At 41.7% G+C, this 27,066-nt stretch overlaps 6 protein-coding genes across 9 annotated transcripts; 3 read left to right on the top strand and 3 right to left on the bottom strand.

Annotated features, from left to right (window-relative positions):
* Positions 1-2,731: 2,731 nt before the first annotated feature.
* On the top strand, positions 2,732-4,236 carry LOC135676367 (transcription factor CSA-like). Its single transcript, XM_065187479.1, has 3 exons — positions 2,732-3,014; positions 3,203-3,673; positions 3,762-4,236. Exons 1-3 carry the CDS (start codon positions 2,759-2,761, stop codon positions 3,998-4,000), a joined length of 966 nt encoding a protein of 321 aa, XP_065043551.1. The 5' UTR covers positions 2,732-2,758; the 3' UTR covers positions 4,001-4,236.
* A 3,187-nt stretch (positions 4,237-7,423) lies between these two features.
* On the top strand, positions 7,424-11,997 carry LOC135583917 (protein EIN6 ENHANCER-like). 2 transcript variants are annotated; one of them, XM_065187477.1, is made up of 4 exons: positions 7,424-7,530; positions 7,658-7,860; positions 8,828-8,895; positions 11,635-11,997. In XM_065187477.1, exons 2-4 carry the CDS (start codon positions 7,686-7,688, stop codon positions 11,764-11,766), a joined length of 375 nt encoding a protein of 124 aa, XP_065043549.1. In that variant the 5' UTR covers positions 7,424-7,530; positions 7,658-7,685; the 3' UTR covers positions 11,767-11,997. The 2 variants fall into 2 exon arrangements, with proteins under 2 accessions (XP_065043549.1, XP_065043550.1); XM_065187478.1 differs by having other exon boundaries at positions 7,426-7,530; positions 7,649-7,860.
* A 1,664-nt stretch (positions 11,998-13,661) lies between these two features.
* LOC135676366 (protein LURP-one-related 8-like) lies at positions 13,662-14,986 on the top strand. Its single transcript, XM_065187476.1, has 2 exons — positions 13,662-14,096; positions 14,435-14,986. The coding sequence occupies exons 1-2, from the start codon at positions 13,677-13,679 to the stop codon at positions 14,795-14,797; spliced, it is 783 nt and encodes a 260-aa protein (XP_065043548.1). The 5' UTR covers positions 13,662-13,676; the 3' UTR covers positions 14,798-14,986.
* Positions 14,987-15,621: 635 nt separating this feature from the next.
* Positions 15,622-20,108, bottom strand: LOC103987934 (reticulon-like protein B1). Its single transcript, XM_009406405.3, has 6 exons — positions 20,028-20,108; positions 19,581-19,755; positions 17,817-17,997; positions 17,238-17,379; positions 17,079-17,148; positions 15,622-15,976 (listed from the first exon to the last, which is right to left on the bottom strand). The coding sequence occupies exons 2-6, from the start codon at positions 19,747-19,749 to the stop codon at positions 15,807-15,809; spliced, it is 732 nt and encodes a 243-aa protein (XP_009404680.2). The 5' UTR covers positions 19,750-19,755; positions 20,028-20,108; the 3' UTR covers positions 15,622-15,806.
* Positions 20,109-20,750: 642 nt separating this feature from the next.
* Positions 20,751-24,508, bottom strand: LOC103987933 (large ribosomal subunit protein uL16). 3 transcript variants are annotated; one of them, XM_009406404.3, is made up of 4 exons: positions 24,360-24,508; positions 22,198-22,699; positions 21,903-21,984; positions 20,751-21,054 (listed from the first exon to the last, which is right to left on the bottom strand). In XM_009406404.3, exons 1-4 carry the CDS (start codon positions 24,367-24,369, stop codon positions 20,974-20,976), a joined length of 675 nt encoding a protein of 224 aa, XP_009404679.2. In that variant the 5' UTR covers positions 24,370-24,508; the 3' UTR covers positions 20,751-20,973. The 3 variants fall into 3 exon arrangements, with proteins under 3 accessions (XP_009404679.2, XP_065043547.1, XP_065043546.1); XM_065187475.1 differs by lacking the exon at positions 24,360-24,508 and adding an exon at positions 24,250-24,274; XM_065187474.1 differs by lacking the exon at positions 24,360-24,508 and adding an exon at positions 23,203-23,233.
* A 398-nt stretch (positions 24,509-24,906) lies between these two features.
* Positions 24,907-25,374, bottom strand: LOC135677450 (bZIP transcription factor 11-like). Its single transcript, XM_065189810.1, has one exon. The coding sequence runs from the start codon at positions 25,372-25,374 to the stop codon at positions 24,907-24,909; it is 468 nt and encodes a 155-aa protein (XP_065045882.1).
* Between the last annotated feature and the right edge of the window lie 1,692 nt (positions 25,375-27,066).

Below are 27,066 nucleotides of genomic sequence, written 5' to 3'. Positions count from 1 at the left end.
AGGGCAAAGCTTGGTGCAGTGCCGCAAAAGGGTCCAAGCTGCACCGATCTCTAAAGCCAACCCGCTTCCTTGTGCATGTGCCCCAAAAGCCTAGCCGACGGGCTCTTGGTCGGTGTCTCTCGGCAGCTACCCTCGTCATGTCCTGTGAGTTACTGTGTCCACACAGTTGCCTCTCTCTCTCTCTCTCTCTCTCTCTCTCTCTCCTCTCTCCCTCTGCTCGGAAGGCGATCTCTGTACTTTGGGGAGGGGGCGTCTAGGGTTTTGGGCCCTGAGCGTGTGGGTGGAGCAGACCGGATAAAGATAGCTCGGGGGTGACGAGATGAGATGAGATCCCTGACTAGAGTTTCCTTAGCAATGGCCATTACTGCATTCCTGTGCTTCCATTCGACTTCGAGGACTGTCCAATCGAGCGACGTCGACGAGATTAGTCGTCCGGGGTATAGTTATTAGCACCACAGCAGATGCTGATCGGATCAAATCCCGAGTCATTGACTTATTGATCGAATTGACGTGGCGATTGTCGATTGGGTAGTCTGTGGACCGGCTGCAAAAGAGGAAGGCCGAATCCACCCGAGATTGGGCTTCGAGCGAATGACTTATCCATCCATCCGATGTTGTCTGCCAAGGGCTATGATGGGAATTTGGGCCGCACGGCCCAATTAGGCCCAATACAATTTGAATGGTTTGTTAGGAATCAAAATCCAGCTACAATATTTTATTTCTCTAAAAAAAAGTGACCGTACGCGTGTCCTGGTCGACGCAACAACGGCGCCGTTGCACGTGTCACCACCTCCCTGTCGCACGTAACGCAACAGACGCATGAAGCATAAAACGGTTTCGGAAGCGTCCAACCAGCCATAACGAAACGGCGATAACGTTTTCCGGGAAAAGGCGATAAAAGCGAGCTGTAGATGCCGGAGAGAGAGAGGGAGTCGCCGAATGCGTCCCCGTTACGACGCGACCGGAGCGTTACGGGTTGCCGCCGCGCCCCACACATGCCTCTGAGCGTACCTCCAAATTAAAGCTGCCCGTAGCGGCCGTCCTCTGCCCATCATTTCCCTGCACCGAAGATTTCCAGCCATGGCTGTGCGCCCCTTCAAAAGATCCTGAAGGCTGTCAAAGGAGCAAAAGGAGAGGAGAATATTAATACCTTTGTGGTGGGCTGTAACACTGAAAAGGATTGGAGGAGAAAGAGAGAGAGAGAGAGAGAGAGAGAGAGAGAGAGAGCGAGGAACAAAAAAAGATGTGGGAAATGGGACGGGTGGGTGGGTCGGTGAAGGGGAGAAGGGAAGCAGTTCGCTCTGCTGTCTCCCTGCCCACCTGCAACTGCTCCAGTAGAGGCCAAATGTGGTGGCTGCCATCATGCGCCTAGCCACGGCAGGGGATGACTGATGAGTGCCTACCTAAATTGACATGATATAAGATGAATCACAGCAATGGCTTCTGAGCTCTGTTAGTTCCTCATGTGATGGTGCTCAGCATCATGGTGTGCAAAGCTTGGTCATTAGTTTCCTTAACCTGTCTCTCTCTCTCTCTCTCTCTCTCTCTGAGCTAAGAGAAAGCTAAATATGGCAATTCCATTGAAGTACTCTGCATTTCCACAGCTAAGAGAAAGCTAAGTATGGCAATTCCATTGAAGTACTCTCTTACTGATACTCTGCATTTGACCCAATATAATGATGTGATTGAAGCAGTCCAATATGTTGCATTTGATTAGTGTTCAACTGGTTTATGATGGCAAGGCAATTGGAATATATTAGGCTAATATGGGCCTACCAACATCAGAGCTTGTTTTCTTATGTTGCAGAACAAGGAGCTGAATGTTTACAGGTAGAAAACAAGAAAGCTGAATGATAATGCTGATTGATTAATGCAGCTCCAGATAAATGTTTGATCAAATCAGCAGTTTTAGCAGCTTTATGGCCTTATACAAACATTAAGCTTCATACTTTGCATGAACTCTATGGGCAGTAGTAGTGATGTCAATGACCATGAGAGAGAGTCACAATGTTATCATGATTCTGAAAGCAAATATATGTGTGATGAACATGAAGAAAGAAAGGTTGTGATGAGGCACACTAGAGGACAAGAGTGAGAAAAGGAATACATACCCCTGTAAATAAAGTTGTAACAAAAAAATGAGATGGCCAACTAGCAATTGTACTACTGCCTCTACTGATGTGTTTCAATTTCTTTTCCTTTACCTTTATGTTTCTGTCCTCTGTCTTTTCTTTTCTTTTCTTTCTGGGGTTGATAAAACAGGGAGGGAGCTAATGGACAAGAGAGTTCTGGTGCTTTTGCCCAGGCTTGGAGGGACAGAGAGCAGCTCCAATATAAAGGAGAATGGTAAGGGACTCGGACTCCCAACCCACACGAGTGGTTCCCTTTTGAACACTGTGCTTTGCGACCCCCGGTGCTCACAGCCCGAGTGTTATCAGTCTGAGACTAAGGGAAAGCATAGAGAGAGAGAGAGAGAGAGAGAGAGAGAGTCATGTTGTTCTCTTGTACCAAAGGCTAGTTATCTGTCCCTTTCTTTGCCAATCTTTTAAGTTCATTTCTTAGATGAGTGTTTGCAGTTATCCATCCTGTTCTAAAGGCTTTGATCCCCTCACACTTCCCTTGAGTATTGGTATTAGCTCATTACACTCTTTTTTGCTTTGTCTTTCAATTTGTTGTAGCTCTCATTCAGTCATCTTTGACCTTCATAGGTGACATGGGGTTGTTTACACCACCACCACCACCTTCATTTCTGGGGAACATGAGCTCTTCCTCAGGAGAGAGGGAATGCATGAGTGGTGAACAAGCTTTGGGGTTTCAGTGTCTGGCAGGGGTGAAAGAGCATTATGAGGAAGATGAAGGTGGTGATGATACTACACATGAGAGTGGCCAGCAGCAGAAGCTCTGTGTTAGGGGTCATTGGAGGCCAGCTGAGGATGCCAGGCTCAAGGAGCTTGTCTCCCAATATGGCCCCCAAAACTGGAACCTGATTGCTGAGAAACTAGATGGAAGATCAGGTTCTCATCCACCCTCATACACAAATATGAACAAAGACTAGGCATTTTGTTTTCCTTGTTTATCCTGGAAAGAACTTTTGGTTATCTACTTGCATGCATCAACAGGGAGAAAATGTTGTCTACTTTTGCTGATGTATGTGCAGTTCCTCTGCCTTATCTTGTTTCTGGGTTTTAACATTTGTGGACAGGGAAGAGCTGCAGGCTGAGGTGGTTCAACCAGTTGGACCCAAGGATCAACAGGAGCGCCTTCAGTGAGGAAGAAGAGGAGAGGCTTTTGGCTGCCCATAGGCTTTATGGCAACAAATGGGCACTGATTGCCAGGCTCTTCCCTGGTAGGACAGACAATGCAGTCAAGAATCATTGGCATGTGATCATGGCCAGGAAGCACAGGGAGCAGTCCAACGCTTATAGGAGGAGGAAGGCATCCACTCTTCCCTCCCTCCATCCTCCCTCAACTCAGGCCCTCCCTAGGAGGATGGAGGTGATCGCCAGCATCAATGCTTGCAGTGGTGAGTCCACCATCACCAGCATCAGAGACGAGTCTGCTTCCACCTGCACGGACCTCTCCCTCAATTCCTTCACCAGCAGAGCTTTGCCTCACCTCCTCAACATATCCACCAGCCCAACCCGACGGCTACATCCCTATGCCATCTACAATGGTATTCCTTGTCGAAAGCTGTCTTCTTACATTGCCTACGAGACCAAGTGTTTGATAGTTCTCTTATCTCTTGCTTGCTTTACCTGCAGGTTTACATGAGAGTGTGCTTCCAGCAAAGAATGGATGCTACGGGAAACTTAGTGTTGCCCCCATGGAGTTGCTTCCCGGAGTTGATCAGGCCGATTACCCTTATTCCACTTCTGAGGCTTCAGCAAGTGACACAGTGGCCTTCCACATGAGCAATGCTTGGCCCCAAGGAGAAACTGCTCATGGAAGGGAGAAGATAAGGATACCCTTCATTGACTTCCTAGGTGTTGGTGCAACGTAGGAAGAGGGTAACAGTAAAGTTACATAGAACGACAAAATGTGAGAGAGGGGAAGTTTTGTGAAGCTATTGCTGTTGAGACCTTGAAGAACCCTCCATCATATGACCTTTGCCATAGTCCCTTAGTATGATCATCATATGTTCTTAGTATAGAACAGTATATATTCTCAGTTGCGAAAAGTAGTGAAAGTCATGGTTTAGAACTCCATGAAACCTGCAAATGTGTTCTCATATGTGATGCAGAAAGAATCTTATGATTGCTTTAATATTTGCTGCTCCAATCAAGCTCAAACCAAGTTGTTCCTTGTTTTCCTGGTCAACTGTTGCCAGGTTTGTCTTTCTTTATGCTTTAAGTCCAATTCAGTTCCCTTTCTCTGTGAGAGGCTCTTTTGGAAGCTTTCTCCCATTGATGTGAGACATGATGACAATGGGGCACATCATGTGGAAATTCTCAAGCACAGTGTCCTCTTTTGCCTGCTTGGAACAGCCTTCATTCAACTCACAAGCAATGTACCAAATCTTTTGTTGGAGGAAGTCATCTCTGCCTCCTCAAACTTGCTACATAAACAAGAAGTAAAAGCATTGGAGCAGATGAATTATTGCTACCATTTCATGAGAGATTGGACTAGAGACATTAAAATGGAAACTCTATCAAGCATGACAAGTTGAAGCAGGTTACAGCTCCAATTAACTTGTTAGTTCCTAAGCTGTGGACAAAGTTGCCCAGAAGATAGAGAGAGCAGAAGTTTCATTCCCCCAGAAGATTGCTCACAACAGATTTCTATTGGCCATGTCTCCAAACAACATTGCTCCAAGTTGATGAAGAACATACAAGAAGAGAATGGCAATGTCACTCTCTCTTTTCTGCAATATCAGCATGAGACAACTTACTCTTGTGCAGGTGGTGTGGGGGAGAAGTGAAGGCCAAAGTTTTTGAAGGCTGTAGCTGGTCATTCTATCATGAATAGCCATGAATGGTGACTGGCAACTGTGACACTCTTTTTCTCCTCTGCAACTCTTGGTTTCCAAAGGTTAAAGAGAGGCCACCCAAAGATTTCCCCAGTGGAACACTGAGTGCCTCCATGGAAAGAGGCCAAGCCAACACTGACTTCTCTTGACATCACTTCACCTAATGTCCTGCACCACCACAGGCTTTCCTCTCAGGATTAGTAACGGCCCCCCTTCACAGCAACAGCTCCCTGGCTCGTCTGGCTCAGAATGCTATGGTGGGGTCATGATTTCCCCACCCATATATGGCAAGGGAGAAGCCATGGGTGAAAGCAAGTAAAGACCCCTTTGTGTTGTCTTTTTCCCCCAGCTCTGAGGACCATTTTGGTGCTCACAGGTACTACAATCATGGTGAGGAACAGTTCACTCCCAGCAAAGCGTTTAAATCTTTGGGAAAAATAGAGGAGAGGTGAAGAGACTGTTGACAGTGTCTCAGTCTTTGACAGGGTGGTGAAAAGATGCTTCATGCTCAAGCCAATCCACAGCACAGAAAAAAGAGAGAAGAAAAGTAACATGCAGCCAAACTCACATGTAAACCTCTTTGTACTCTCATGGATTCCTCAGCAAGAACATGTGAGATGTGCATGTAAGAATTGGATCACCTTGTAGGTTTTGGATAATCTACACAAACAATCAAAGAAAGAAGCCGGATGAGGTGGGCATCATGAAGAGGCTGCAGAGGTTTGAAGGTGCCATCAAACTAAACTGAAGAGACACCATTTAAGGGGGTTGGCAGGTGACAGATGGGACAGCCAAACCAGAAGCCATGGGATTCACAACTATGGCCAAGTATTAATACTGCAGAGATTTGGTGATCCTTTTGAGGTGGATCTGATGTCAATTATGGAATCAGAGGGGAGGAGAAGGAACAAGGAGCCACTGACTTGTGGCACGTGGGAAGTCTGCAAGCAGTTGGGTGGGCAAAGCCTAACCCACTGCAGAATTCTGAGTCATCCTTCTTCTTGGGATGAACTCTAGGCATCACTTTTGCTTGGAAAGCGCGACGCTGGGCCTCATGCTGGTGGTGGTGACTGCCTCATGTCTGAAACCTGTTGGGCTCTCTTGAATCAGCAACTGTAGCAGCTGAGATCAGTCTCACAACAACAGGATGAGACTCACTGCTGCATGGTTCGTTCTAATGTAAAGCTTCAGACATGAACACTTCTTCTTCTTTGCTTCTCAAAGGCAAAAACTCACTCGAATTTAGTAGATTGATCACTCAAAATCAATACACTTCCTCCACACTTCAACTTCTTAGGAAGGAAATGGCTATCCACCATTCTCCAAGTCATTCTTCATCATCCACATGACAGTAAATTTGGACTTACAAAGAAGATGACACACTAAAAAAGATGCATATTTACTCAGATGAAAGAATCAAGGAAACATAAACATCGTTAATTGTGTGATGGCTTTTATGACCATCGAAGTTCCAAAGAAAAGTGTTGGCATTGCTCCCTAACACTTGGTCCCCTGTGTGGTTACCTCAAGAAGCCAAAAGGACATTGATGACTCCTCCATTGTTCTTTCAGAATGATGTGCTTACTTTTGGTAAGCTAAGCATAGTTATTGAAGACAACAGCCAAGTCTTTCCAACCAAGAAATAAGAGTTCATGGAGCAATGGGCCTTTCCATTACTTCCCACAGTTTCATATTGCATCAATAACTTCCCTCGACCCAGACTCCGTCTGCCGCGCCTATGATCACCATGGATGACATCTCTTTTGTGGTCCTCCATCGCCGGGAGGAAGTCGCCCCTTCGGGATTCATGGCATTAGATCTCTCTTTTGAATCGGATATCACTCTTGCCGGAGTCGAGGAGGAAGGCAACGTCATTTCTGAAGCCGAAGCTGCTCCCCTGTCGCCTGTCCCCGGTCCTTCGTCAGCGTCCCCTGCTCCCCTTACGAGCGACGGAACCGTGCTCAGGCGACGTAGTTCCCGGTTACTACAAAAGAGAAAGCTCGAGGATGCATGTACGCCGGGGAGAACTCGCCTCGGCTCGGCCTCCATTGGGAGGACAGGTGGAGATCGTAGAGTGTGAACTGAAGAACAACAATCCTCTTGGAGAGATATGGCAGAACAACAATGCGCCTTTTCGCACTGCTCTTTGGTGCCTTGTGATGAAACCGAGTTCTAGATTTCGAGGATGGAAGAAGACGAAAACGAAGGTCAACCATTTTGACTTTAGGAATTGTATTGGACAAAGTCAAAATTTGAGGAGTTTTATTCCAGAACGACTAGTTGTACTCTTCGATCGAACTTTGCAATTAGATCCGACCCGTTCAATGGATCAGACCTGGATCAAGGTTGTCGGATTTCGGGTCGGATCTGATGGATCCGATCATGAGTTGGATCGGGTTCGAATCAACCGCAACTGGACTCCTATATAAGCCCGACGGCCTCGTTTTATCTACCCGTACCCGCTTCCCGTTCATTCTTCCAGGGCTTCGTCTCCTCCCGTTCTCGGCCGCGGCTTCCCACCTTTTCTCCTCCGCAGCTCCAATCGCCTTCGACGCCGATAGTTGGTTCGCCTCTTCCTCCCTCTCCGCTTCTCCTTTTCCTTCTTGATTTCGAGATGTATGTGATACCTAATGTGGGGCTCGGTTTGTTGGTGATTTCGTTTCTTCTTTCTTTTCCTCTAAGATCTGCCAGATTCTTTAGCGGCAGTTTGGCAACAAGGATGGAGGCGGAGGTGGTGGGCTCAGAGATGGTGTTGCCGGCGGCTCTGCCATTCAAGCGGGTGCAGATGTCAGACAAGTATCCGAAGGGACAGTCGAGAGGCCGCCACTGGAAGCACCTCAAGCAGATTCTCCAAGCCGAGAACTACGCCTCCCTACCTGCCCACGAACCCAACTGTTAGATCTTCTCCCTTTTCCTTTTCCTCCTTGTCCACTAAGAGTTTCCTTTTATCTGATGTTATGCCCAATTAGATATTACTGTTGATAACTAGATCGTAGAAAAAAGGAAGGGAAGTCTTCATCGTTGTCCTTTTGTTGATTTACTTGATTGAGTGGGTTTGGTTAGAGCAAATTGCTCTTCCGTAGGCAGTAATTTTAAAAAGTTGGTCTCCTACAGAATGAAAATCGAGTATATATGTGGAACATCGATCCACGAGACATGCATAATAAGGGTTCTTAGAAACTCAATATCTTATTTGCGAGATACAGAAAAGAAGGTTTGAAAGCTAGGGAGAAGGAATGGGGAAATATGGGCGACTTGAATTTATATGGGAGACTTCTAAATGGAAATATATGCGATAGTGCTTCGCTGTAGCCAAGCTTACTGCTAGCCTATCGGCTAGAGCCAAGCTTCGACCACAATTACTTGCTGCTTCTGGCCGCCTTATTCTGTCACCTGAGATCCAAGTCAGCACCGGCAAAGATCTATTGATTTTTTGTGGCCGGGCCAGGCCGGTTTGGAAGCAAGCTACATGTCGCCTATCTCACGCTGCGCTTTGAAGGGTGAGCCTTCGCTTTTTGGATCGTCTTCTGCCCAATGCGGTACCCTCCTGTTTTTTGGTTCCCACTCCATCGGGTTTACCTTGTTCACAAGTTGACCCCATGGCAGCAAGAAAAGGCGATCTTGTGGTATACTCTGGTTAAGATTTCATCGGGAAGAAAAAAAAAAAAACTTTTGAGACTTTCTTCAGATTGTGGACAGTTCTTTATTTAAAAATTTTGAGAATTTTAAATGCCTCATGTAGAATTGAAAATGGGGATGCTTAGTTTTAAATCTGTGCATTCACATACCTCTAACATTCATTTTTTTTTTTCTTACGTAACAATGGCTTTTTCAACATTAACAATCATTTTCTCATTCCAGATCTAAATATCGAGTCACCTCCATCCTTGTATCCATCAAAGAAATATTGTGACATGACAGGCTTTGAGGTAAATGCTTTTTTTATATACTTCCAGAAAAAATAGTTCTTTTAGTCATCCATCTACCTACTTGCCTATGGATTTCCTTTGTTAGGTACTGTATTTTCTGAACCATGAAATTCTGGCCTTCTAAATGCTCAAAAATTTTGTTCATGCACTCACTGGATTACATGTATGTCTTTCGTGGTTACCAGTAAAGCTAATGATTTAACTAGTGTGTTATTGCTGTAGATTATTGTGTCTTAACTACCTCTGCAATTTTACACATGCTAATTACTGGATTTGCAATGACAGAATTCTTGTGAACACACCAAAAAGCAATTTTCTAGCACTCTGATCTATTTTACATACATTTAAATGCACTTTTCTATACTAGAACAGACTTTATCACAATACATATGATTTGGGATGATTATCTTTTTTTTCTTCCTTTCCTTGTATATATACATATTACATTATCAATGTGCCGTGATAAACAGACTATATCAAACCTACCAATTGTATTTCTTGGTTAAGAAGTTGAAAAACCCAAGACGAGAAAACCATATACAGTGTATATAGAAAATTGGTAAAAAGTTATAGCATATAGTCTCTCTGTATGCAGAATTTCTGAATTATAGTGGATGATATAGTTTTTTATATCTGGTCTATATCAGATTATTTTTTACCCTCAATGTGAATGTATTTATTGTGCATGAAAATGCAGACGACAATGGCAGCAATAATAAAAAACCCCATAATTTCTTAGCTATCTGAGATGGTCTTTATGCATGTGTTTCCACCATTTAGCTATGCTGAGTGCAATATTACCAATCAAACCAGGAGCAACTTCATAGGCCTTGCTCCACATTGGTCACAATCTATTCACTTCATCTAACTGAGGCATCAAACTCCTAAGGACATGTTCATATTATCAATGGTTTCCTGTCACTTCTTCTTGATTGGAACATCTAAACTGTCCATGAATATACAGATTTCTTGTTCTATCATTTCTAATAATACCGTACATCCATCTCAACATTCTTATTTCTGCAACTCTTAACTTTTGTATATGAAGGTGTTTCTGGGGGGTAAAAATCAGTTAGTGGTTGCCTTGGTACCATATCTGTTGTCTTATAGACCTATGCATATTGATGTAGATCTTTTTGTTGTGTTAAAATGATAATGGTAAAAATAATTGCTGATCGTCATATATAACTTATAAAGCTGTCTAGAAACATCAGTTAAAGAAACTATCATCATTCTTTAGTTGCTGACATAGCTCAATCAGCAAGTGCTGGTTGTGTAACAAAATATTGGCCAGATTGCTGCTGAACCCTTGATCATGTATGATGTCCCTGACAATAATTATAATTGGATGACACTTGATATGGGTCTCTTCTAAGGCTTTTCGAGTAAGTATAAATCTTCATTGTGTATATTGAAAAAATACAAAACTGGACTTCACCTCTAGGTAATCCCTGAAATCCATGTGGTTTGGCTTTTTGAGCTGGTCCTCGAGTTGTGGGGTGAGTTGTTTTCCCATTACTTTTTTTTGTCCTCTTTCTCTTGAAAGTTGGTCCCTTCCTCCACGTATAATACCTTTTTTTTACTTCATTACTCTCTGAGGTTTTCCCTTCTGCCTTTAATTCTTCTCATCTCATGCATTACTGGTCACATTTCTTCTGTCTCCAATTATCAGCCTGTATCAATGGCTTTATAACAGCTCTCTGCAGAGTATTTTGTTGTGCCAGCTTCCTGCTGCTCGCTCTGCTCTGTTTTCTTTTTGGTCCATGATCACTGGAAGCATGCCTCACAGTCTCCATATGTCCCTAACTATCAAGGTGATATCCTATGTGGATTTCTATACATTCTTTCCACAATAACCCAAAGAGTTGTTCTAATATCTTCTTGAATTTTACCTCCTCCCATTTGTTCTGTCTGCTGTTGATTCAGCTGGTAAGGCGATGTCTGATACTTGTGGGTTGAGTCCACATAGATCTTGGTTGATTCCTTTAATTATCTTTTTGTTATGTTCATCTCATAGCCTTTTTTTTTTTCCTCATCAAGAATTGACTTGCTATCCGGCTTCAAATTTTCATTGAAGCCTTATGGTTTGATTTAGATATACTGTCAGAAAATGGAGAATTTAGTGCTCATCTAAAGATAAATGTTTAAACTCTTCTTTTAGTTGTTTTTTTTTTTTGTTTATCCATATTGCTTGGGTCTTAAGAGATTTTTCTGTATTGAAAGCTTGTATATCCTCAATTCGATTAAATTCATTTTGGGGACTCGGTTTTTTCTATCATTTATGTTGAAAAAAAAACAGTATTAGTTGAACAAACATAAAAAAGGATTATAATGCTTGGTCATTTTATACTATTTTAGTAATTGGTAAGGATTTTGTGGATGTAAGAAGTTAGCTGACCAGTCTGATGCTGACCTTGTGGTATTCTTTTCTACTATGCTTAAACTGTATTCAAGATACCGTATTTGGCACAAGGAAATAAAGTCCAATTTGCTGCCATGATGATGAATCACTCTCTTTTCTGTTGCTATTAGTATCCCTCAAAGATTCATGTAGCTGATTGGTTTTCCCGTCTCCTGCTGCATTGTTGCATTTTGCTTTTGTTTCGTGTACCACCCACCTCAAGAGTTTGCTAGTCTTTCATGCCGGCCTCGATGTTTCATCAGCACAGACAACACATTTTTATTTAAATAAGCTTAATTAACACGGTGAAGAAACTGTTCTGGATTTTTGGCTTGCAGGCACCATACACTGATCCAAGGACGAAGCTACGGTATGCAAATCCAGATGTGTTCAAGCGTGTTCGATCGCTTCCTAACGAGTACGTCCAACGGTATCTGGCTTTGAGGAATGCTGCGATCATTTTGCGATAGGATCTTGTTCCCTTTGATGTCTTCCAAGTATATGGCTTCGCCATCGTTTTAATTAGGATCTCATCGAAGACGATAGATAGTAAACCAGATGAATGTTGTGGAACTTTTGCTTAGGTATTACAACTCATATTATCTTCATCACTTTTGTAAATATAATCATGTTTTCATGGTTGCATATTTGTCACTTTGGAATTACATACCAAGTGAAATAACAATTTGTATTAGGTGTTCCATGTTCATGAAATTAGGAAGTAACTGCAGATCTATATCTTGGTGGAATTGGACGATTCGAATATCCACTCTTTTCATTCATTTTGGAATCCAACAAAATTTTTGGGGATATGTTTGAATATGTCAATCGACCCAATGGGATCAAGCTCCTGAACATTCTTAGATGGGATCCTAGAGAACATTCATTTCAGTTGAACCTTGGTTTGCACTTACTGTCAACAGCTTTCGAAAATCAGGTTATATCTTTCGGAGGAGGGAGAGATAGGGGTTCGAGAAAATGATTTATGATAGGATTAAGATTGACTTATAAGGATATGATAGATATAAATAAGATCAAAGCTCCGGAAATGCTTTCGCTTCCGCAAAAGATCTCGATGCACCAGATGATCCTAACCATCAACCTCACACCCACCATTCATAAATGGCTGTCTTCTTTGGTTGTTTTCTTTGGTGTCTAAACACCACTATTCTTCATCGTCATCTCTCTCTGGATGAGAAAATGTTAGCACTCCAAGGGGGAATGTTTCTACACTCACCCACCATGCATGAATGCTTGCTTTCATTGGTCTCCAATCACTAGTATTCAATCGCCATCAAGTCTCTATCGAAAGAAGAGAGCACGTCACTGCACGTAGTCTCGAATGAGCTCACCATAAACAAATATCTGACTCGTTAAGCTTCATGTGTGATTGTTTGCAGTGGGTAGAACATGTCCTTGCACTGCTGACAGTTGCAGGGTGAAAATGCCACGCAGACCCAACTCTGCCACCAGTTTCGTATCCATTTCTCTCTTCCTCTTTACTACACTGCATTTTCTTTCTAATATTCCAATTGTGACTATTAATTAATGTCCCAAATGTCACATTATTCAAATCATGATATATGTATATACATATACATAGCTACACTTCGTATCATCACTAACCTAATACCCACTTGATTGACCTTCTAGTCTGATATGCCCGCTAAGTGGTCAACACGTCGATGCAATTATAACGAACAGTGATTCAAACTATTTGACATCTAATAATCTTATAAAAAAATAATCTTTTCACCATCGACGATATCAAAGCTCTTAGGTATGTAATATCACTCGGAGCTCTTTAAATCCTCTAAATCTTATTTTATTATTTGATAATGTTACTAACTTACGTTTCAAAGAGATTTTCATCAAACATATCATAACTTCATTTTTCAACATCACTTAGAGAGCTCACTCGTCTTCTTAGTTGGAACTCCAAATAAAATTAATTTCATAATTCAGTACGTCGAACGTTCAGAATACAATCTTATCAATAATGATCGATAATTATCAAACTAAGTATCTCGATCTAAAATTAATGAATCGAATACATCATTGTCCCAAATAATATTTACATGTAAAATTATATTATAGGATGAGACGATATAATTATTTAGGTGGCCAAGAAAAATACACCAACTCAGACCACAACCTGTCGCTATCTTTTCGCCACGTGGCATCCTTATAGCCACGAATTTGATCTACCTTCGTAGTCCTGACCCCACCACTAATCCTCCAATCTTATTATCCCATAAAAGTGGAACATTGAATTCGCCCGTATGTACGTACTGCAGACTCCGTCTTAAGCGATCATATATGGGTTCGCGTCGAGCAACACCTGTCTGTGAATGATTGGAGGCAGCAAGGTGCCTGTCCAATGGAGATGCAGGTATGCCGACGGGCGCATGACGCTGGGGTTGAAAACTCTTGGTTTGCGCGTGACTCTGACATTGCCGGCACCACCGAGACTATAAATCGGCAACCCTCGAACTCGACGTCTCCCGCCACTCACCGGCTGCTGGCGATCGGCGAGCGACTCCCGGAGGCGATGGCGAAAGTACACCCCAGCGCCGCCGCAGCAGCAGCAGCAGCAGCGTGCACCGGGGGCGGGGGGGTGAGGCCCGCCGCGGTGCTGACCGTGTGGCGGAGGTCGCTCCTCTTCAACGGGAACGGGTTCGCTGTGTTCGATGCGAAGGGGAACTTGGTGTTCCGGGTCGACAACTACGCCTCGGGTAGCAAGGCGGAGGTCCTCCTCATGGACGCCGCCGGCAAACCGCTCCTTACCATTCGGAGAAAGGTATTCCGAAAACATGGATTTTCCCAATTGCACAGTGTATTACTTTACTCACTCTTCGGCGTACAGATGAGACGATTTTGTTTGTATCTCTATTTTCTTTTCCTTTTCCAAAGGAATCGACTCAAATATTTGAAATCGAAGACAAAAAATGAAAGGCAAAAATTATGAATTCTCTTTGTCAATCGGTCATATCTGCATCGATTGCCCTAATGTTGAAAGAATCTAATGATTCATCAAAATTTAGCTGATCGAATGCTGTTCATCTCATCGAAGTTGTTCTAAGTCAGGATTAAAAGGCTTGTGCCTGAGTCGATCAGCTACCTACTGTTGTGATGCAGAAACTGAGCCTAAAAGACCAGTGGCTGATCTACGAGGGAGAGGAGGCAGCTAATCCACGGTTCGCGGCCAAGAGGCATGTGAGCCTCCTCCACCACGGGGCACTGGCACATGTCACTCCATGTGTCTCAGGTGCCAAGCCTTGCCATGCCTACGAGATCCAAGGCTCCTACTTGCAGCGGTGCTGTGCCGTCGTCGATGATAAGAGGCGGCAATTGATGGAGATCAAGAGGAAGGAGCCTGCCAAAGGCATCATCACCTTTGGCCTCGACGTCTTCCGCCTGATCGTGCAGCCAGGCTTTGACACCTCATTCGCAATGGCTATTGTGATGCTTCTGGAGCAGATGTTTGGATCCCCATCATAACTTTGATCCTTCAAACTAGTGTTGGATATGTTTGCAAGTGTGAACGTAGGAGGAGGCGAAGGGCTAAACGAATACGGATTAATGATGCTTCTTCCATTGGATGGATGATGGATGCTATGGGACACAAGTGTTTCGAAATTTTGATGCCTAAACATAATAATAGAAAGCTTGTTTTGGGATTTATTTCAAGGTCGGTTGTTGTCAGCTAGATTCCAATTTGTTCCATAATAATAATAATTGAGGAAGCTAATTATAATGACTACAGACCAGGTAATTTCTGCTGTAAAAGGAAGCAGATATAGTCATTGAATGTGATTCAAGAGGGAGGTTGTCTCTAGAATACAAACAATGTCACTCAAGACCATCTTATTGTATGAGTTTGATACTTGTGTGAAGTCCCCTAAATATACTTGGGAAGCAAAACAGGCTGCTAATTAGGTCTGAAATTGGTATGTCCCAGAGTCTACTCCTAAGGAACTTAGTTCTACTTTCTACTCTAATATATCTGGGGCTCTCATTGTTTGGCATATGATTTTTGTTAACTACAGGCAGGCTATTTGAGATTCATTGTGGGGCACGGTTCATTGCTGTCATTCATAAAGCAAATAATGTCGATGCATAAATTTTCCATCATGTTGTGCTATTAGATTTCATGCATTTCAGAAAAAAGCAGTTCCTTTTGGTGCCAAATAATTCTTCATGCTACATCTGTTGGGTTTCTACTTCCACACAAAAATTATGTGCATGCCCAATCTTGCTATAGAATGTAAGAAAAATTGATGACGGCAAAAATGTGAGTCAGATGCATAATCAAGTTATCTAGATACAGAATAGCAATAGATTGAACTGCTGCTATATATGCTTCGGAACAGTATAAATCTGCTAGCAGGATCACTGTGGCCATCCATTTATCAAAACTGGTACTCTACTGTGTCTGTCTATGGTGTAATTTAGATGTCCAGTGAAAGACTAGCAATGAAACATATGAGATAAAAGAGAAATTTCTGTCTCAGTGCTGCTTTTTATTAGCAAAAGTACCATATGGAATTTTCTGAAGAACCTTTGCATCCAGCACTGCATACTGCTTGTTGATTGCATGGATTGCCTTCTCAGCAGCAGTGTCAACATGATCCTCATAGTTCTCATAGAATACTGGTCCGGTGTACAGAATCAAAAAACCTGCAACAGAAAACATAATCCGAGGCTCTAAATGACAAGCCTATATGTATCTCGTCTCTGCTCAATCACAACATCCATGTATTGGAAAAGAATTAAAAAATGATGCATCTATGAGAGATACTTTGATCGTATAATACTTTGATTATGCTCCTTTAAATCAGAACATCATGATTTAAGATAAATTAAATATATTCTGTACAAACATTTGATTACGCAACTACTGTGATGTGGTGTATCGGCTGACAAACACTCCAGAGCTAAAGGACCAATAAAGGGTGCATAATGTGCTCTATGTTTGTTTAATCTACCTATTAATGTTTCAGTATAACTTAGCTAGTGTCTTGAGAACAAATAATTTTACTCGATGTATAGTACTAAATTTGGATTTAGTCACCTCCTAAAGGAGTCTCAGATATGCAAATGGCTGCATCCATCGCTTGCAGAACCCTCCTTTCCCTCTAGTATATGAGTCTACTCTGGAAGAAGTTTCCATATGTTGTTTTGTTGAGAAATGAACTGAACAAAGCCAGTCTCTTCTCATAATTTTGTTACTTCATTCTCTATTTCATCTATTCATTTCTTCTTTTTCTGGTGGAATCTACCCAGGTCGAGACCTGGGTAGATCAGATCTATTCTGCTGTTCTTTTGATTTTCTAAACAAATCCTGAGGTTATTGACAAATTCAGACCCAAGAGTATAGGCATTTGGGCTATTCTATCGGATGTATATTTAATTATAGGCATTTGGGCTGCACCAATAATCTGGCAGACATGTATATTTAATCCTAACTATCAGATGTCTCCCTAACTTATAGGAAGCTTATGGCACTGCCAGTGTATCTTTTATTATCTCAGAAGAAAGAAAATTCCTAAGTAATAAGCATCTCAAGTGTGACCTGAGATAACATATAAATGCTTACAATCAAACTATCACATTTGAAGAACCCTGCCTCCCATTAATACATAATAATGAGGCAGTACACCATTACATATCAATAATATAAAGAAGTGGAAACCCATTTATTCTCAAGTCAATGGATCCAAGTTGAATTGTCATTTAATAAAAAAAAGATGGAAGCAAGAGATGAAAAAAATTAAGTCACCTATGTAGAAGAGTGTCAAGAAACTGAACCAGCTGCCAATTACAGAAAGAATCCACAAGCCTGCAATTACCTGCATATTCGACTTACTTGTTAACATCTTGAGCATAGAATGCATCAGAAAAAAAAAAGACAAACGAAAAGGAGGCATTAAAATCCTACCATCAAAAACCTCTTCAGATCCTTTCCACAAGCAACATAATAGAAAGTTGCCAAAGCCTCATTAATTTCATATCTTACTGATTGAGCTATAGTTATAAATAAGTCCTCAGGCAAGACAACCTCAGGAAATTTGGGCGGGGACCTGGATATGATGAATTAGTTACGTAATCCAGAATTTAAAAAATTGCAGAATGTCAAGCAGTCACATTAATGATGGGCTAACCAATGAAAATTAACAAATATAAACCTTATCATATAGTTATAGGCTTTTTTTTTATCTTGAACAGAGGAAGTATAAAACTCAAAAAATTCAAAAATATGTATCTCATATATACAAAAACTCATGCTAATGTAACTGCTGAGAATTCAGAGTGGCATTAGAGCGACTAGATTCAAGGTTAGTGTTAATGAATATCTCATGCCATAATGCAGCTAATTGTTAAATTACGTGTCCACATAGACTCATCTGCATAAGAGACTATGCATGAGCAAATCAACTCGAGTGGCAAAAACATGTATGTAGAACACTCACTGTAAAAGCCAATGTATAACAAGTTTTCAGCAAAACCATACTGTTACCTGTTGACAAATGATGCACCGTTGGACCAGAGGAAAGACACTGCTAGTACAAGTATAAGAAAGTGGCAGATAAATGTCAGCAAATGATAGCCCATCCATACAAAGAGAAGCCAGATAACAGTGACTCCAGTAAGTATGCTTCCTGACAGTTGTTTATTTCTCCACAGTATGATATCAGCAGCTAAAATCAAAAGAAACTTATTAAATAGTGTTCTATGTGTTTTCTGCTAACCCAAATATAAAGGAAAATGAGAGATCTTAAAAGATGGTAAAAGCAGGAGTATTGATGATATCTATTGAACTTACAACAACATTGTTCAGCATAATAAAGTTGCTTGTGTTGTTGCAAAAGTTTCAATATGTAAGAATATTAGGGTAATTCAGTGATTTATATAAAATTCAAAGAGCTGTAAAATTACTACATAATAAAGAAAAAGTTACCAGTGATTTATGCATGATTAAATCAAGAAAAAGAAGACATTTTTGTTATGTCCTTTATTTTTTTTTCTTGATGTAACACTACCAATTTTGAACCATTAAAACAAATTAAAGACCAAAGTACAGAAAGTAAAAACTAATAGCAAAAGTGAGTAGCCCAAGAGGGATTATTAGGTCTGACAAAAGATTAAAGGATACAAATAAAATACCAAGTACAAAATAATATTTCAAAGAAGAAGAGCTTCCTAAAGTTCTATTCAACTAGGCATTAGGTAGATATGATTCTTTTTTCAAATATCATAATTATATAAACCAAAATGTCTTTGTAAATGATTCAATAAGAAATAAGAATATGACATGAAGTTAATAACGCAATGCTCATATGAGCTAATACAAGACAGGATGCTGGCCAGGTATGACAAATACAACACTAAAAGAAGCCCTTTCAGATGGCTGTATAAAGGCCAGTCTACCATTGGCTTATCTAAATGCTGTAGGATAAACTAGATTGCTAATTCCAGATTGATCCTTTGGATCCATGAAACAGTAAATAAAAAAAATTGAAGTCTCGAAGCTCCAAAATTTATGTCTCCCTTCTGACTATATTGCTGCTAATAAACACTTCAATCCATTTGTTCACAATCCTTCAGTCCATCCTTCTCATTTTAATAAAATTTCTTTCTTTGTGAGGGAAACCCTTCTTTTCTATTGTGCTAAGATCTCATCCTCCAGTTATCCGGCAAGAACAGAAAAAATGTTGAACATGATGATTTAGAGTGAGTCTCTTTCCATAAAAGAAAGCAATAGAAACATCAGAATATAGGATAAGGGTGAGAGCGAACAAAAAATGAAAACAGAGGATGAACGGAAGGGACTCCTAAACCCTTTTAAGATAGTCGATCCAAAAAACAACCAGTCCCCGACAGTTGAGATTAATGCAAGATCAAGATAAACTCCGAATAATCTAATTGTGTTCTAAACTTAGGCACCAAAATTATGATGATGATTTCTGAGAAGAACCAGAAAAGCAAGGGATAAAGGGCATCAAACATATTGCAACTCATGATTCAAACCTAAAATGACCTACGTCATTCTTCTCTCATTGCTTCCAACACCTGGCATCAAATCCGCCGTCTGCTAACAATCAATTGGAAAATGTCAAAGCCACATTAGACGTATTCAAGAGTAAACACAGTTACACAAGAATGTAGCAATTCCAGATCACATCATCTATTCGCAAGTAGAATAATGAAAACACATATAATATCATACCCAACAAAACAAAATTGATGAATGGAATAACCAGCAAATTCGATGAAAACATACATTTTCCTCCTCCAAGGACGGTATGCACAGTATCCTTCCTTCCAAACAGTCGTTTCTTCCTTGAGTTCTGAAACGAGGGCTTCTCATCATCTGAATCTGACGACGACGAAGACCCTTGGTACTCGTGAATCTTCTCGTTGATCTTCTTCAAATCACCAACTTCTGACATCGTCACCTGAATCATTCAACCCAAACACCGATCCATAACCATCAAATCAGATCCACAGCCGACCATAAAAGTTCATCAGGACTAAAACACGAACGGATTCCAACAACAACGCTCCATCGTGCAACAAAATATTCATCAAGAAGAAAATTCTTATAACATCATCTTACGTAAAGAAGCAGAAAATTGATCTCAGAACCAAAAATATTTCGATTTCTCAAAGAAAAGAAATTAGAAACGAGAATAGAACGATCTACGAACGAATAGAAACTTTTGCTTGCCTTTCTAATTCTCCCGTTCGTTTCCTCGTTTCTCTCGCTGGAACAGAAACGGAAAGCACCGGCAAACGGAGAGGAGACAAGGCCTAAATATATAGGTCTCAGTCAGGGGAATCGGACGGCTAGCGGAGTTTCTACGCGCAGCTATCGGACGGCCAGTAGAGATTCACCGTTTCGGAGCCACGACGAGGAGATGACGCCGTCTGACTTATTTGGTGTCCACGTGGATTTAACCGCGCGGTTTGAGGAACGGCAGGGAAGCGGGTTCGAAATTAAATGAGCGGATCAAATTACCGAAACACCCATAGAGTTCCCGCAGGATGATAGATGATAGAACGGTAATTAAGCGACTCGCGTTCCAAATCGATCTACCGTGCATAAAAGCGGATCACAAGTATTTGGCGCATTGGTTCGTATATGGTTAATTCCCAGTTACTGGATGTCTCCGCAGCACGTAGCCGTAATCGCCAAGTTAATCTAACGTCAATCATCTAATCAATGAAGAAAAGTCTTGTCATCGTCCATCATAGATAGAATCAGTACCTGTTTATAATTATATACTCTTATGTGCGACGGTACAAGAACTAAGAGTTAAGATACGAGGTAAATTAGAGTGTGGGAAATAGGAGCAACTTCAACAACCAGACATCATCGTCTCTACAAATCTGTAGAGAGATGCTGTAAAGAAAACATATCCAGAAAGGGGGTTCTCATGAACACAAACAATTAAGAAAAAGGAATGGATCACGTTGAATTGTAAGATAAAGGTGTCATAACATGACTGAGAATTGACATCCAAAACTAACGAGCAGCAAAATTAGAGAGGCAATGATATAGTTCTTAAAACAGAAAGAAGCTAAATTTGCTGCAAAACCAAACAGAAAATGATATATAGTCGTCCTTTCGAACAGAAAGCTATTGAATCATCATCATCCACCAGTGACCAATTCTAAGAAGATTCTGCCATGGGGGCTGGCAAGAAAGCCCTTCCAGGTCGGCGATCAGCGACTGGACCATGGCACCCAAGCAACTGCACAACGAAAGATATCAGACTATTATTGATGGACAACAGAGTGAGAATGTTTCTTCTCTACCATTGTAGAACCTCGACATAGAAGGATAATGCTAAAAAGACTTATTAATGCAGTAGGGTAAGCACTAACATGCTGATTCCTTTTAATGACAATTTCCTTGGTAAAAACACATCAGGAGAGGGAAAAAAAAAGTTGGAGTATCAAAGATTGGTTTGCCGATACCAAAACCCCAAAAACATACACAAGGTCAAAAAATCACTGACCTGAGGGTGAAGACTTTCCTTTTTCTATATACAAACATATATAAATAAGAAAAGCAAATATAGTTTACCTCATGGATTCACTACCACAGATGACACGAATAGTTAGCACTAGCATATTTAAGGTGCTCAAAAGTTGTGACAGAGTTGACATCACGGTACTTCTAGATCCATGACTTCAATTCACTACCAGAAATAGCATGGAGTAGGTGGTACTAGTAAATTTAAGGTACTCCAATGTTGTGACAGGATAAAAGTTCACGTTGATGCACTTCATCCATATACAAATGTCTAACTAAAATGGAAAAGCAATCATGGTTATATGAATAGCATGGATTAGCACCCTACCCAATGTAAATTGGGTGTACCATCCTTTCCATTCTCCCTCCCCCCATTAGCCCTTATAAGATGCTAAGAAAAAAAATTTTGCTAAAAAAGCCTGTAAGTGTCAAATGGTTTCGTCCACCCAATCTATTCATCTATACACTAGTGAGGTACATGCACCAGACAAGTAACATATTATGGTATGCATAGTGAGACTCAAATAAAATGAAACAGACATCGTATAAAGGTCATGCACATACCTTTGCATTTACACCATCTGGGATGATTCTGTTCTCACTCTTCCACTTCAAATAGTCAGCCCGGCTAAACTTAGTGAAGCCCCTGAAAATTAATTTGAATAAGAACCTATTTAAGCAAATAGGAGACAAATATCAAATGATCACATGATAGCCCAAATATTATGCTCTTTAGCATCAGTTAACCAAGAGGTACAAGACTAATTTCTTATTAGAGAAACAAAATGAATACTGAATTGTAAGATTGAATGCATTAACAAGTTGACTCTAGTATTAAGTGTTGTTTTCTAATGCTCACCACTTTCCACTGATGATTATCTTTTGACGGCCAGGAAACTTGAACTTGGCACGACGTAGGGCTTCTTGAGCATTGTTGCTATTACTATCCTTGCAGCGAACAGAGAGAAGGACCTGACCAATGCTCACCCTAGCACATGTCCCTTGAGGCTTTCCAAAAGCCCCACGCATTCCAGTCTGGAGCCTATCAGCTCCAGCACAAGAAAGCATCTTGTTGATACGTAAGACATGGAACGGGTGCACTCTCACCCGTAGGTGGAAAGCATCCTTTCCAGCAAACTTTGTCATGTACTTGTTGCATGCAATACGAGCGGCCTCAAGAGCCTCACTAGAAACATTCTCCTTTTCCCAACTCACCAGGTGAACACAGAAGGGAAACTCATCCACTCCTTTCTTCTTCATTCCAACATCATAGATCCTAATCTTAGGATCTGGAACACCACGGCAGTACCGTGATTTGGGGTATGGCTTGTTTTTAATCTGGCGGTAACATCTCGCAGGTCCTGCATAAGGAATAGTCAAATCAAATCCTCATCCAAACCCTACCAACTAAGTCAAAAAAATTCATCAATGATTACATATCGCTCTGAGGAAAATTTAGAAAAGGATCAAAAATATGATCATGAGATGCCAAAATCTATGATCTCAAGATTGTTTTATCCGGATGCAAAGTCTACTGGATTCTTCATTTTTAATATATATAGACTTACAACGTGCAAAAATTCCAATAACTAGGATGACAATCTCTAACTGAGAAGAAATTCTAATCTTGGATAAAACATATAGTATTACATCTAAAAAGCTAACCAAATGAGGCTTATCATAGGCATAATTCTGTTAACCACAGCTCAATACTATTTAAATGAGAGGTTGACTTTCAGGAGCCTCAGCTCCCCTCTTTAAACCTCTCGTTATGAGTAGACCCTCCACCCATAACAAGTATAAAAATAAACACAGATGGGTATGCAATACCAAGTATGAGCTTGAAGGAGAGTGTTTGACTAACTGATACTGGTTAACATTTGTTTACAAGTGCAATTCCATCTTCACTCTTTCACCTCTTCTTGTTAAGGCCTTGGTTTTTAGGCTAAAGAAGGATCCAGCCATCAGGACACAAATATGCAAGTTGAGAACGATGTATCAGTCCTTGACAACATTAAGAACAAGCAAGAAACTTACTGCAGAGGAAAATCCTTCTGTACTTCAATTGCAATAACTTGTAAATTTCAAGAAACCTCTATTACACGTTTAAATAAATGAAGGCAGTTGTTGATTGTTTACTTAATTATGAAAGGAGATAAGATCAGCCTTTTCTCATTTTTGGGAACCTGCTTTACTGAGATTCTTCTTTCTCTAACAGGGACTTCGGAAGCCCATTTGTTAAAAGAATGGACAATTAGCCTACGGACACCTTTCTGTACCATCGAAAAAAGAAGCTACTCTACAAGTCATTGCAACACACATAGCAAGGTGCTTATAAAGTATTCCAAACCAAAGTTCGAAAATGATAAATGTAACTATGGTGATCCAAGTACCCTCATTTCCTTGGCATAATGTGATTCACAAGCATGCGGCTCATAGAAACAACCCTGACCACCATACATACATTTAATCCTCATATGTTCCCTTCAAGTATGGCCCTATTAAAGTCTCCTACATTTCTGCAATGCCTAACACATACCGTCTGCAGTAGATCAATGAGGATCCCAATTGATGAAACAATGGATAGTACATGTCATCGTTTCAACAAGAGAAACTACACCGCTAGTTTCGGCTTATTTTTGTCTTCATAGATCACTCAGAAGCAACAAAATCAAGCATAGATCCGCTCAATTCCACCGCACGCAAACTGAAGAACGCGGAAGAAGCTGGAAGAACCGTCGAATCTCGCTCAAAAAATGGGGAAAAAAACGATTCATGACAAAACAAACCCATTCAACCATCGCATCAAACAAAACTTGGAAATCCTTCTAAACAGCGATAATTGTCACATCGATCGAACTACCACCCACCGACACATCGAGAAAAGCGAGGCAGAGATCGAGCAACTTACGCCTCCACATCGCTGAAATAAACAAAACCTAGAAATCCTTCTAACCAGCTATAATTACCACATCGATCGAACTACCGTACGACACATCGAGAAAACATCGAGCAACTTACGCCTCCCCATCGCTGAAATGAGGGCAGAGGAAGAGACCCACGCGCAAACCCTAGAGCGACCCCGACGCCCGCCTCCTTTATATCGAGGGAGGAAACCCTAAAGATATGAAACCCATCCAATAATAGGCCGTGGCCCTCCTTGGGCCGGCTCAATTACTTTCTTTGTTGGCTGATGTTGGGACCCATGGACTGCTTCCAATCACAAGGTAGGTAGGCTCGGGCGGAAACATCATGGGGTAGGAAAACTATTGCTCTTCTTTTCCATACGCTCTCTCCTGTTACCATTACAAGTATTATTACCACAACCATTTCTATTAGTACTCAATTCCACACCCTCTCTTCCTACGCGGAAACCATCATCATCACCATCGTTACTACAATTACTATATCTTCAAGATTATAGCAGTCTTTGTTTCTGCGTTTGTTGCTGAGAGAGACAAAAAAGTAGATGATAAAACTATCTATACAACCTTCATGGTTTTAGGACTCATAAGTGTGACCTGCAATGGTCAGGTTTCTTCTAACAGGTTCAATGGCTACATCTCTCTCAGAAGTAAAGCATGTCCTCTGCTGAAGCCATGATAGGCTGATTCATATAGTTGAAGTTCCATAGACTGACGATGTTGTCAGTGAACTGAGGACCATCACACACAAGGTGATTGCTGCCGTTGTTTCCATTCAGGTTGTGGAGTCTGTCATCGAGGGATTGCAGCCTACCGCTCAGCTCCATCATCTGAGCCCTCAGCACAGAATTCTCGGCCTCCACAGCAGCACAGTGCTGTGTAACGAGCTTCAAGATTGCGAAGCCCTGGCTGTTCTCCTTCCTCAGCTGGTTCGCCTGTGCCACCAGATCATCCAAGTGCTTCTGCTTGCGCAGCCTCGACCGCCGCGCAGACTCGCGGTTCGATATCAGTCGCTTCCGCTTCTTCTCGTCAATCACAGCCTGCAGACCTTCGTCGGAACCAGAGCCGTGGAGCAGACTGGATGCGGAGGAAGTCCCACCGGGAGAAGCCATCAAAACTTGAATTTTGGCAGGAAAAAGGATACCTTTTTAGTTGATTCACAAGATTTAAATGTGGTGCTTCAAGAAATATTGTATTTTGGTGGAGTTGCAGCTGAATCAAGTAGATTGTGCTCAGCTCTCAGAACAAAACTCATGGAAGACATAGAACCAGTAAAGAAGGACCACAGAGAAGGATTGTGCAAGGTAGCTCATGCGCTGAAGAGTGGAATTTAGCATGAACTACGAAGGGACGATTTCACTTCGGATAGGCAGCATCAATCAGAAACACCGACAGATAAAGACGCTGCATGTGAATGGCGGAAAAGGAAGAAGAAGCCTCGGTTCATAAAGCTCAGATCTTGGAACAGAGAGAAGGTAAATAGAGTCACCAACAGGAAGAAACCAGCCAAAAGCGAGGAATCTTTCCACAAGAAATAGTGGAACTGCAGCAGGAACTTGGTTTTCAGTGCGCAGCTAAGATCAACAGAAGCAGGGGAGGGAGGCAATTAAAGCATAGAGCAGCAGAACCTCCGTAAACCTAAGCAAGAGAGAACAGGAGGAGGAAAGGGAGTTGAAGCTTCGGAGGAGGTGGCATTTATAGACAGGATAGAGCGACACCAAAAAAATAATGTGTGCGAGAGAGAGAGAGAGAGAGAGAGAGCCTTGGGTCAGAAATGGTTTTCCACATTCGAATCCAATTCTAGCTGGTGGCTTGAAGAGAGAGAGAGAGAGAGAGGAGAGAGAGAGAGAGAGAGACTTCGGTCAGAAATGGTTTTCCACGTTCGAATCCAATTCTAGCTGGTGGATTGAATAGTTCCTCTTCCTCAGCCAACCTCTACTTTTTTTCCTAGATCTTTCCAAAGAACTAAAAAGTTGTTCTTGGATCACACCACTGATACAGTCAACTGTCGCTGCCAGCTTGTGCTTTAGCAGAGCAATATGAATCAAAACTTGCTTTCACCACAAAATGTCAGCTTATCAGCCCCATAAAACACCAACTTTAGGCATTGAAGGATATGCCTTCTTTTTTTTTTTTTTTAATGGTCACCTCACATGAGGTAACCATGGCTTTTCTTTTCATTCAAGAGGATGGAAAATGTTGATTAACTTATTTATCGTAGCCAACGAGTCTCGGCCAAGGAGTCCCCCGTGAATCCAGTAAGTGTCGACGCCATGGGGGTGAGGTCCTCATTAGTTAGGCTGAGCTTCTTAAAGGCGTCGAGCTACAGCATGTTAGTAGAGTTCCCAGTATCGATCATCACTCTCTTCACTCAAGCGTTGGCGATCTGGATGGAGATTGCTAAGGCATCATCGTGGTGGGAGAGTTCGACCTCTTCGTTTCCGTGTGATTTCGGGTTCAAACCCAGGTTTAGGATGCTTCTCCACCGTGCTGCGAGCATAGGCTTTTCTCGTCATTGTGCTATTGCCACCAGAAGTCGGTCCGCTAGTGATGATGTCGATTTGCTTCTCGACGGGCCCCTGGGGCGTGGTGATGCTTCTCTTGGTTCCTTGAGGTAGCCCCCGAGGTGACCTCTTCGGATCAACTCCTCAATTTGATTCCGGAGGTCATGGCAGTCTTCCGTATCATAGCCGCAATCCCGGTGGAATCTGCAATATTTAGATCGGTCCTTGTGAGTAGCTTTCAAGGGGTTGGGTTGTCGCAAGAGTCCTTTCTCCCTGATCTAGAGGAAGATCTCAGTACGA

Source organism: Musa acuminata, chromosome BXJ1-6 (genome assembly GCF_036884655.1).
Source record: "Musa acuminata AAA Group cultivar baxijiao chromosome BXJ1-6, Cavendish_Baxijiao_AAA, whole genome shotgun sequence".
Taxonomy (NCBI): Eukaryota; Viridiplantae; Streptophyta; class Magnoliopsida; order Zingiberales; family Musaceae; genus Musa; species Musa acuminata.
This window is presented reverse-complemented; position numbering and strand designations above follow the sequence as displayed.